We start from the raw sequence: 12,573 nt of genomic DNA on the forward strand, positions 1-12,573 counted from the left end.
CTAGTTGAAAGGTGTTTGTGGACACTACTAGGACTTACAAGTTCAAAATGTAATGGCATTTGACACACATTTAGTGGTAGTTGTATTTTATCAAATTTTGACTTTGTTTAGACCATGCTCTTAAATGTTTGGTTATGTAATATCTTCTGAATTTGATCATGTGCAGAAGTGTTAAACATTAATTCGCATCTGAGAGAGTGGTTTACATTCATAATGTTATGAATGGTTATGCATGTATGATTCTCCTAATGATTCTAGGCGTGTATTTTACTCGGTATTTCAGCAGAAAATATTTGAACATCCATGTCTTTTGTGAAGTCTCTGTTCTATTATTAAACTGCTGACTACATTTCCAGTTGGGCTACAGTGCCGTTACGCTATTTTTGATTTTCATATGATTTTATTTTCATTTCATTGTCAGTGGAGGCAGCTAGGTTCGGGTTCTCGAAGTCCTACGCTAACCATATGGTATTGCAACAAGCACCCAAAAAATCAACAATTTGGGGCTTTGCATCAAATGTGGGTGAAACTGTCACAGTCCACATTTCCGGGAAGGGATCAGTGACAACAACAACAAGACACGGAGATAACGGCGATGTTGTATGGTATGCACAGCTTCCGCCAATCAGCGCCGGTGGACCGTACACTATTACAGTTACATCGAGGGAAGGGAAGCTAACTCTCTCCGATGTGCTGTTTGGTGACGTGTGGGTGTGTTCTGGCCAGAGCAATATGCAATTCACAATGAGCATGGTGAGTTTTGTCAGCACCATTTCTTCCGTCTTTGTTACAAGGACAATGAATACACGCTTCCATGCGCTTAATGCCCTTAAAATGCATGGTTACCGTTCGAGAAGAACTTACTGTGGGTCACGTTGTATATATCCTTTTTAGGGGTGAGTGAGTGAGTTGGGTTTAACGCCGCTTTCAAGAGTATCCTTTTTAGGACGGGGCTGAGATCTGAATAGGTCGTGAGTGACAGTGAAGGTCATTCATAAATACTTCGTGCAAATTGTGACTGCACCTACTTTCTTGCAAAGACTAGAGATACTCAAGTTCGAGATAAGCTGAAATTGCGATACCGGGTCATTATACCGGAAACGCAGATAGCCTTATCATTATGGTAACTATAGGCATTTGAGTTTCTGTACTACATTAGCCTTGCTTCCAATACCGGGAATAAAGTCATTTTGTCAAACAGCAACCCAACCTGGAAGTGATGTCCTTTACTGGAAACGTTTTCGGTTACCCAGACCTGAAAGGATGTCATAACAATGGACATGCCTTCAGGTTCATCATTTTGTTGCTAGAGGCAAGGTACCTTTATATAATGTGTCGTTGTATCACACAGGAAGTACATCTAATTAGTTCTTGGACGTGACGGTAAGGTGAATGCTTCTGGGTTTTTTCCAGTATTTTGCACCTTTCTAGTCATAATAAACGACTTCATGGATTGGATGGTCTAGTTTTATGGTTTGGTTGATTGCATTTCATCCGACCTTTATGTTCCTGACTCGATTATTTACAGTCTTCCGTCATATGGCTGGAATATATCCCCGAGGAAGTTAAACAACAACAAATGCGTGTGTGATGTGGGATTTACAGACGTTACCTTTCTAGAAAGTTTTCACAAAATGTTTTTTTTTATGATTCGTCTTAGTTTTAGTAAGAGCACTTCCAATTATATATCGTATGGTGAAACTGGTCTATCCATCAATGAAGTCTTTTATCGGTCATTGTAAATGGGCTGGTTCATGTTAAATGTTATATTTGTAGGCTTTCAATGCAACTGCCGAGATCAACGACGCCGATCATTACCCACACATTCGTCTGATGACAGTGTTGCATCATACATCTCTGAAACCAGAAACAGACTTTCATGGACTGTTTCAAAGCTGGTCTGTAGCTTCTCGGCGTAAGTAGAAAACAGAACCTACTTTGTTGTGACCAGTGATGCAGAGCTTCTTAATTCACCTGCGAATAGGGATCAGTATGACAATGATGATATATGTGTTTGGAACGCAGCAAACTTATCGAAACAGTCCTTTCACATAGACTACACTATATTACTCAGGAGGTTAATAGCACTCGGCCTTGTAATGAGGTCTAAATCGGCTGGATAAAGGAGAATTGGTTATACACCTTACTACTTTGATGTACAAGTACATGTCTCCACACCTTGATATGTGTGCATATCTAAAGCAAGTTTTGAGTTATGCTCTTTAAACACATCCAGTTCAACAATTGCAGGATGTATACACAAAATGTTAAGAAAACATAGAACTTAAAACTATCATGGATTTTAAAAATAATCTCAGTATACGGGCCAATGTCCATAGTGATCCCTCTGCATGGCCAATGTCATTACAATTCGGTTAAATGTGAGAAACATTTTCAAATCAATGACGATAAGGTATAAATAAACTATCTATAAGTACAAACCTTATGCGCACTATCAATGACTCTTTGAAAGTCATTCACGCATTAATCATATGTGAATAGCTTCATTCAGAGAAGAATGAACTGGACATCCACTGTGTTGAATTGGGTAGTTATCTTTGACTTTTAATAATATTATATTTGCACGATTTGTAGGATGCACGTGTCAAATTCATCAGACACACTTTTGTCACCATGGCGTACTCGATTTAATTGGCGAGAACGAGGAACATTTTCAGACATTAATAATACATTATCAACGCTAATTCCAATACATATATAAGGTCATACACACACCCAAAGACTCGTTCGAGGTAACAATCAGACAATAATTACACTATGTTACAGTGACTTTGCAACAGTAATAACACCAATTAGTCTTGATTAGCGATTTTGAAATAGCTGAAGGTTATTTTGGAGGTCACGGTCATTAGACCGGAAGTGAGTAGATCTTTCACATTTAGGTTGTTGAGACAAGCGAATTTCTGTTTTGCAGTTGTACTGCATTGAACATTTGTCTTACAATCCTAAGGAATGTCAATAAAACCGAAAGTGCAAAAACTGTTGTTATTAAAGTATCTAGGGTCACTAGCAGATACATTTTAAAGCATACTACACAAGATAATATTAGGGTGATTCAGCTGGGGATGAGTCTGTTGCCGGTTTTGTATAAAATAGAAATATTTTTTTTCCGATTTTAACTCTCATTCACTTATTAATATTGTTGATTGTGTTTAGACTCGGTGGGAGGCACGGATTGGGTAAAATTCTCCGCAGTGTGTTGGCTGTATGGCAAGCATCTCTACAACACACTGAAGTACCCCATTGGGTTGATAGCAACATCAGACGGAGGAACTATAGATGAAGCCTGGTCCTCTCCAGATGCCCTGTCCAAATGCCTCAATAAAAATCAGATACCAGCGTGAGCATGAAAACGTTTTGTTTTACAGACGAAACTTAATTGGTAAAACCAACAAAATTCGTTACATATTTCTTTCAAAATGTTGGTGTCATGGTCGGTGCAAGCACTGTACGCTGTGATATTCTACCGCTCAGATAGTATGACTTGTCTTACAATCAGAAAAACATTTTATTATTTCACTGCACTAGCTTCCAATGATATTAAAGCAGGCTCGTAGGAAGGATTTTCCTCGTGGGTGGGATCTGTCCCAAACCATCACTAGGATTACTTTTATGTGTATTTTGAAATGCGTAGTATTGTGCTTTCCTCCGCTCATATGTCCCATCGGTGGTATAACATATAATTGGATATATTACCAGTATACTTTGAAATATGTGTCATCGTGGCACAGATCCTCATTCATTTCATCACAACATTACAGGCCCACGTACAAGAATGGAGCTGTGGAACATGACACGTATTCCAGCCTTTGGAATTCAATGGTGTATCCTCTTTTGCATACAACTATATATGGCGCTATCTGGTATCAAGGTAAACTTTAAGTTTTGCAACATAATCCAAAGCATAATAGAATTATTTAGCACATGAATGGTTTATCTACCCGATATGAGATTAATTTCAGGTCGTCCTCATATTGATTGAATAGTGCGGCGTTAAACACAACATAAAAATAATATTTAAATCAACAGGTGTATTATGTATGTATAATATATGCATATAATTATTTTACGATGAACTGAATACGGGAATATAGCAGATAATTTTCTGGAACTTTATTTTATATAAGTGATTTAAATGGAGGTGTGTTGATTAAAATCCCCAATGGGGGTTATTGTTCAAATTAATTCATCAGTGCATCAGACATGTAAAACAGGGTGGCCTAAATATATTGAGTAAGCAGGACAGAAATCACACGACTCAAATTGTATCTGTTTCAATAATTTCAATATTTCACAGGTGAATCAAACAGCAACCCTGCCAAAGGACTTGACAGATACAAATGCACATTCCCAGCTCTGATAGATGATTGGAGAAAAAAGTTTTCAGAAGCTTCTGGCGGCCAAACGTCCAATATGTTTCCCTTTGGATTCGTACAGGTAAACAAGAACATACTTTCAAACTAAAACATTATGGTCTGAAATGACATATTCACTTAGTAGGGTGCACACGTAGACATCCGAGTTAAGATCCGCTGGTCCTTGGTTCCAAGCCTTGAATGACCTATCAGCAACACACTAGTGCAGATCCTGTGGGTAAATAAGGGTCCATACCATATCACTGCAATCACTAATCACATTATGTCTCTGCGCTTTATCTCTCTTATATAAGTAGACGTAGCAGTTGTATATATTTGGGGTGACTAGAGCATTTTTCCTTTCAACCAGTATGGTGTCTATGCTAGATTACCTACGCTGCTTCCTCGGTGGCGTGTGCTTGAGAATTATTTTTTTCACATCTTTTATTCCTTTCAAAGGGTTGTACATCAGGTTCCAAGGTTGTACAGTAGGTTTAATCAATTGTAGTGAACATACGTTACATGGATGTACATTTCTTGTGATATAAATATAGCATGTATAACTGAAATATATATATATATACACACACTTGATATCTTTCAAGAAAAGCATGGATAGTTGTACCGATAGTCAGATATAAGCATTTATGATAGTGTGCTTGAGAACTGTCAGGCTGTAAACGAATGTGAGATTATTAAAATTACTCCTGATAGAAAACATTTCAAACTCATCACATAACCCATCGCACTGACGGAAGTATACACTCTTCAAGAACAGAAACGCACAGGCAGATTTTTATTAAATTTATTGTATATAATAAAGTCGATATATTTACTTTAATATCATAGATACAAATATGACCTTTTGGAGCTCGATAGTCACTTGTTGTTGTACAAAGGCATTGAAAACTGTTCATTGTCATGTCACATAAGACCACAAGGTTGCGCTGAACTCGGTATCTCGTGTGGCTGCCACGAGCAGCAATCACGGCTCTGCATATCCTCGTCACTGACTGGATAAGTGTACGAATTCTGTCCTGCGGAATTCTCCGCCATTCTGCTTGTAAGGCGTTTGCCAGTTGTGGGAATGCCTGTGGCGTGTTCTGACGTTGACGTACACGTCGATCGAGTTCATCCCAATGATGTTCGATTGAGTTGAGATCTGGAGATCACGACAGCCAGTGCAAAACGTTGATGTTGGCATTATGAAGATAGTCTACCGTGACACAAGATGTGTGCGATGGAGCGTTGTCCTGTTGAAACAGCTCCCTCTGGTGGTCAATGATTGGAAGAAGGTGTGGTTGAATAATTTGATTCATGTAGCGATTTGCTGTCAGATCTCGTGTTGTAGGATATGGCCCCGACACCATGACACTACCGCCACGAAATTGTCGAATTCACGTACACAATGGGGAGCAATTTGCTCATTTCGATGACGATAAACACGTTGTCTCCATCTCGCCGGTGAAGAAGAAATCGTGATTCATCGCTAAACCACACTCGTCTCCAGTTTCTCAAATTCCAAGGCTGTAAGGTATGGCACCAACGTAAGCGTCGCTGTCGATGGATCTGTTGCAAATCAGGGACGATAACTGGTCTTCCGGTTCGGATTCCAGCCTCTCGAAGATGGTTCCTGACAGTCTGGTCCGATATCCACCTCAAACAAGGGATGTGTCCTGCAGTCTCCGTAGCTGTAGCATTGCGATGACACAGGTGGAACAGTCGAATGTAGCGATCCTAAGCAGGGATGGCGTGCAACAGAAGACTTTTTGGAAACGTCATTGGCTTAGGCTAGCCACTACCACGAGTTACGAATGCCATAACATGCACGTGCATTTTGCTTTACTGTTTTCCTCCAAGACATTTTTTGACAATGATGTTCTGTATCGTTTTCCATTGTCGTTTTAATGACGTTGCAAGAACTTTTCTCCAGATAGTTCACTCTGCTGGAATGAGTTAAAGAATGAGTTGGGTTTGACGCCGCATTTAAGATTATTCCAGTTGTATCACGGCGTGTCACCTTAATGTCAGAGGAAAGCCCGAAATGATGCAGGTCCGAGACGTTAACCACTTCTGTGAAACAAACAGATGGTGCTGACAAACCTAGAAACATAATGGGGGCGAACCGGGATTCGAACCCACAACCATAGGTTTCTGGCTTGCCCAAAGGACGCAACTCTGCACAGCAACTTAGACGACTGGGCCACCCGTTCCCCCCTCACTCTGCTGGAAGAAATATGTTTTATCGCAATATCACTCCCACTTTTTTGCCTCTTAAAACAATTACTTATACATTTCAACACATACTGATTATATATCTTCAGTTAGCTGGGTTCAGAAACTGGAATGTCAATTCTGGATGGGGTATTTTGAGGTGGCACCAGACAGCTGACTATGGCTATGTCCCTAACGACAGGATGAAGAACACCTTCATGGCGGTGGCCATGGACCTGCCGGATTACAAATCACCACATGGAAGGTAAATGATCATCCCATAAATACAATAGTCAATAAGTTATTTCTTTAAAACATATTTTATGACAGTTAAACTAAAATACCAAATGGCTGTTATGTTAAACTGTTACGTGTGTTCACAAAATAACGGAAATGTATCGCAGCTATCAACCTGTCCTGTAGTATTGTGTCCCATGAATATATAGACATGGAACGTGAATTGAAACCAGTTTTTAAATACTTCACATTCGCATATTCATTATCTAAGGAGAAGTTATCCCGACATATGACCAGGCTCTATGCCATTGTGAGAGCAATAAAGTAAGCGGTTTCTCTAATATTGTCCAAGGCATTTACTGCATTAAGGACCTGTTATAGAATAGAGTTCTAAAATATAGATTCATATCCAAATAACATTAGTTCGGTCAATCATATGCGTATGTTAAATGAGTCATGAACATTTACAAATTATCGAGCTGTCAAATAGACTTGTATGAACAATTCAATTACAAACAGTTGAACGCGAGAAGCCATCCACATCAACATGTGCCAAATGATATCGTTCCCACCAGCGTTTTGAAAAAAAACACTGACATCCAATTTTTTCACTGTTCAAATTGATGGTTTGTTTGCCAAAATACATGTTACAGATATGCGTTCCGTTAGCTTTTATTTCATAGTGACAAAATCATTCCCTTAATAGTATATAGGGGAGGATTACAATTGCATGGTTTGTTTGCAGCATCCATCCAAGAAACAAGGCAGACATCGCAGAAAGACTGTACATCGAGGCCATGATAGTAGCCTACAAAAGAACTGACATGCTGAACCAACGAGGACCTTTCCCAACGGGATTTACAGAAGTGGTGGACAAGAAAACAGTACAAATTTCATATGCAAACACAAAGGCAACCATCGAAAAAAGAAATAACAATGGATTTGAGGTACGTCAGTTTCGCCTTTTAGGAGCGACTTGACATGCTATGTTGCATCGACTGGGTTTCAGCGATAATGCGTCCTGAACAAATTATATATTCATAGCAAACATGCACTGTAAAATGGCAAGGTAACATCACAGACTCAATTCAAAATAAGATTGATAGATAAAATAAAAGCAATCTAGACAAACATAAAAGTATCATTCACAATGTATGATTTAGAGCAATGTCCTAAAGGTATTGTAACATCGTATGCCCACTAACAATACAATGGTAAACAGATCTAAAAGTTTAGATTTGCTTCTTTATAACAAGATTCCGTTGTGCTGTCAAACTATTAACCACATCAGCTTGATGCAATGGGCTATGACGAATTAACCGCATATGAAACTTTGTTGTTTCCTTAGTGTAATTGTATGATATGGTCATACCCATACTAGCGAATACACATTATTAAATTGAATTATTATGAGATCAAAAACTATAATGACAGTATTATGGGTGTCTGGTGTCTAAAACGTCTTAAATTGTTCCTCTTTGAAGTCACTCATGGAATTTGTCCTTAGAAAGATATGTTATAAGAATGTAGACATGGAAATAAGCATTGCTTTTAAGCGTCTCTTTCCGATTACAATGCAATGTAGTATTTGATTCTATCTGTTGTACACATGCCTTGAGGTTAGACTTCTATAGTAACGTTATATTTATTTTTTAAATAACTAAGCATTCAACAGCTATTACCTGTACGTGTGTGCACAGTTTGGCCTTAGAGCAGCAATAAAAAAATAAAAAATGACTAGCTTAGCCAGCTCCTTTTCCGAGTACAGGAAGCAAAACACACCACTCCCAGTTTCGCACCAAATGTCACCTACTTGAAAATAGCTGTGGTCACATTCAGCATAAGTCATCATGTTGAATAAGACAGTACTAAATATAGAAAAAACATGGTCAGTTTTGATAACTGGATGGATGTACATTTGAAAGACAATCACAGCCTGCAGATATCTCTAGATCTGCACTGAAGGCTCCCTACGAAAACCGCACTGTCCAAACTGGTTCTGATTTGGTGTAGTAGAACCTTGAGCTGACTGGTCGTTTACTCAATCTGTCCATGTTTATACCTACCCATATCAAGATCAGTTACATAATCCAGTAGAAGACATTAGGCTGCCAACGACTATCTAATTTATAACACGTTAACGGATACTGGCACTTTTTCATACAAAAGTGCCATGCTATTTATTTTGGCTGAAACTGACTTTCAGTAATGGTACATGTCATTTCCGACTATGTTGAAAACTGACACACATGATAGTTTGCTCTTACAAAATACCAAAAAGAAGATAACTTACAACTTCAGATATCACAAGAGCAGTAGGGTTATTAAACTCTCTTGGGAACTAGGTTAGAACTGGTTCCATGAACTCCATTGTTTGTCGTAAATGGTAACTTCATTGATTCACGTTCGCTGACTTCGTTCACTCTGTCATCGAACCCCGTGGTTTTACGCCGTTTGTCGCACAATTCCAACAATATCACGGCTGTGAATATCCATTCTACCCATATTGAGAATCGGACGAGCAGTGCTTTACCCACAAGGCTACCTACTCCACCGCTCCAAAAGGGTAAGGTAGGCCTGGACAAAATGAAAAGTAAAATATATAACAGGCGTCCCCACTGAACAGACATCCTCACATTATGTTCATACAATACAAATGATAAATGCATAACTATAACGAGGGCCAAATTTCACCATTCCAGCCACTGTGGTACATAAAGGTCACAGACTCAGCTTGTGAAAAATAGTATGATACAGAGCAAAATAATCTGTATAATTGTTAGCCATACCACATAAGTACTGTATATGGAATATTATAACGATACAAAAGTGACTGACCAACTAGTGGATATATAAGTTTCAATATGGCTGCCATGTCAGTTTTGCAGTGTTACAGGAGGTAGGTGTACATAAATTTTCATACAGTTAGATCAGTCAAATTGTAGCACATCTTCATGCATCATCACACATACCTTCACCGATTTGCTGCAGACTTTGTCATGATTCTTCATCTGCATGTTTATGATATTTGTTATGGTATTCATGTGAACACGTCATTTAATGATCTTTTATCTCTTTTCCGACTTCAAAATCATGTCAAGGCATCAACCTTACAATATCAACAAAATATTCATTGGGCTCTCACACGTTTTCAATTCAGAAATATACCTGCAAATAAGGCAACAAAACCCTTTCCATATCCAAACGAAATCAACGATTCGATCGTACGATTCTGACTATATCATGAGCATGTGTTTATGATTCACTATCAAATAATAATGACACCAGGTGTTCGCATAAATGTGAGCGTATCCTGCCCCACCGGTGGCATCTGTCACAAACACATGCACAGGCAAGTCAATTGTACACCTGAAAAAAACATGGCAACATATCATATTTGGGAAAATATTGGGAATACCTCCTGTAACATATGTTCTATTTATCCATATTTTCTTGTGTGTAGGTGTGTTGTGTTCCGAGGAAGGATATATCTGATACCAGGAACTTCTGTCCAATGACCTACCCTTCTAAGCTGTGGAAGGCTGCTTCAATCACACATTCAGACTCAACGTCTGTAACAATTGACTACCACGGTGCATGTACCTCAAGCAACCCCTACCTTGGTGGTATCCGCTACGCGTGGAAGGAATCCCCTTGTGATGTGAAGAAGTGTGCCGTGTATAACAAACTTAGCGGAAGTCCTGCACCGCCCTTCATACACTTTGTCACACTGTAGATGGATCTACAATGTATTTTGTGACGTATATTGATAATATTCCTATGCGAATATGTTGTGCAATGTTAATAAAAAAAGTACATAATAATTCGTGTTTCGGGGATTATTATCAAACGTACAATTCACTCAGAGGACGTCCTGCTCCAGCCTTCATACACTTTGTCACCCTCTAGTTGGAACGATGAACTCATGTGCATGGATGTGTCCTTATGCGAACATGTTGTCCAATAATGTAGTTCAAAAATGATTTTGAGGTGATGTTTTCCAATGCGAACAAATTTAATGGGCATCATCGTTTTATACCTCACCAAAATGATATTATTTAATAGCTTACATGACATGAGCTACAAGAAGATGGTTGAGTCGAAAGTTGCTATTTAATGCTATGTGGACATAATGACATTTGCATTGGTTTCAGGGAAGACAGAAATCGTATGCCTTAACTCTGAGGAATCTGTGTTTCAGAAATTCGAAATTTCAAGGTTTTAAATACCCTGACCAACTGGCCGGTGACAGTAGTTGGTGACCTCATTCAAATGTCACTAGAAATGCCACTTGAAGACAGTTCAACTTAAATGTCATTTAGAAAAAAAAGCGCATATTATTTCAGTAATGCATCCATGAATATTTTGATTAGTGCTCAGAAGTGTATCAGCTGACAAACGATTATGGGAACTTATTAGCAAGGGTACACATAAGCAAGTGTTATCTTCTATGTCACGTTAGACATGTCGCGATAACGTATAGTTAAAGAAAGTACATATTGGCCTCAGTGGCCTAAATTCATAAATCAAGCATCTGACTTAATTTCACGGATATCAATGTAGAACATTCTATATTGTGCCTGGCCCAATTACTGTGAAAATAAACTTATCGTGATAGTGTTGACTGACCTACTCCCCTGGAAGCCATCAGGAGATATATAGAGAATCTCACACGAGAGTGACATTTTATTTATCATCCAACATCATTCTTTCAACTTTTGCAGTTTGTAGACAGTAATAAGCAGTGTCTTAAGCCCCCGATACACTATCAAAAGCTTTGATCAAAAACTTGGTCAAAGAAAACTTTGACCAAGTTTTCTTGGTCCAAGTTGGACTGACTACACTCATCAAAGTTTTTGACAGGCCGTCAAAGGTTTGGTGGAAATTATCTTGCCAAGGTGGATGCTACTGACGAAGAATTGTTCGCTGTTGTCATGTGTATCTTGTGTACCGCCATGTTGAGAAGGCGGCGTCGGGGTAGGCAAGGCACATTTGGTCCCGAGAATGGATGCTCGTTGTTGAAACAAATCCATTAATTCTTCCAACATCTCGTCAGTCCAAAACAGTTTACTCATTTTGACTTGACTCTATGCACTTCCGGTTGAAAAGGAGTGTATGTCCCTTGCAGTCTGATTGGCTAAATTAAATCAACTTCATCAAACTTTTATCAAAATTTGACGAGAAATAGGATCGGTTTCTATTTCATCAAAGTCCCGTCAAAAACTTGGTCGAAATGGATATGACCATGTCTTGTATCAACGTTTTTTGATTGTGTAACGGGGCACTAAGTGTAAAAAGTACTGCTGACCGCTTCGGTAGCAGAGCCATTAGTGATGGCATTTGATTGTGATAACAATGACGTCACAATGGTCTGCAAAGCATTGTGATGCAATTTCCTTGCAGCGATATCTACAAAGTAGATATCGCTTTATCTCACCCAAGCGATACCTCCTGTGGGAGCCAGTTTTGGATGATAAATGTCCTTGCTCTACCCTCATGTAAAGTCGAATAAAACTCAAACTGCATCTGGTACACAACTATACGTAGCTATAAAAAAGTCATCGGTATCATCCGCACTTTAAAATATATGCATAGAATGACCAAAAAGGATGTCATATATCATATCATATCAACAAAGGTTAACCCTGTAGCGTGTGAGTACAAATGACATTATGGTTGATTACTAAATCAAAGGATCCCCTCTCTTCATTCAATGCTTTCTATACCTTCCAATTATGTGAATTAG

General features: G+C 38.7%; 1 protein-coding gene across 1 annotated transcript; it reads left to right on the forward strand.

The window, feature by feature from the left end:
- Positions 1–435: 435 nt before the first annotated feature.
- LOC139474391 (sialate O-acetylesterase-like) lies at positions 436–10,634 on the forward strand. The gene is made up of 8 exons (XM_071257382.1): positions 436–753; positions 1,777–1,915; positions 3,178–3,361; positions 3,783–3,892; positions 4,319–4,458; positions 6,701–6,855; positions 7,573–7,774; positions 10,291–10,634. The coding sequence occupies exons 1-8, from the start codon at positions 466–468 to the stop codon at positions 10,561–10,563; spliced, it is 1,491 nt and encodes a 496-aa protein (XP_071113483.1). The 5' UTR covers positions 436–465; the 3' UTR covers positions 10,564–10,634.
- The last annotated feature ends 1,939 nt before the right edge of the window (positions 10,635–12,573 follow it).

The sequence above is a fragment of the Haliotis cracherodii genome, unplaced genomic scaffold (assembly GCF_022045235.1).
Source record: "Haliotis cracherodii isolate W230 unplaced genomic scaffold, xgHalCrac1.p SCAF_3, whole genome shotgun sequence".
Classification (NCBI taxonomy): domain Eukaryota; kingdom Metazoa; phylum Mollusca; class Gastropoda; order Lepetellida; family Haliotidae; genus Haliotis; species Haliotis cracherodii.

Coding starts and splice junctions, on each gene's coding strand:
- LOC139474391 (XM_071257382.1), top strand. CDS start 466: ATGGTATTGCAACAAGCACCCAAAAAATCAACAATTTGGGGCTTTGCA. Junction 3,362..3,782: donor AATAAAAATCAGATACCAGC/GTGAGCATGAAA, acceptor ACAACATTACAG/GCCCACGTACAAGAATGGAG. Junction 3,893..4,318: donor TGGCGCTATCTGGTATCAAG/GTAAACTTTAAG, acceptor AATATTTCACAG/GTGAATCAAACAGCAACCCT.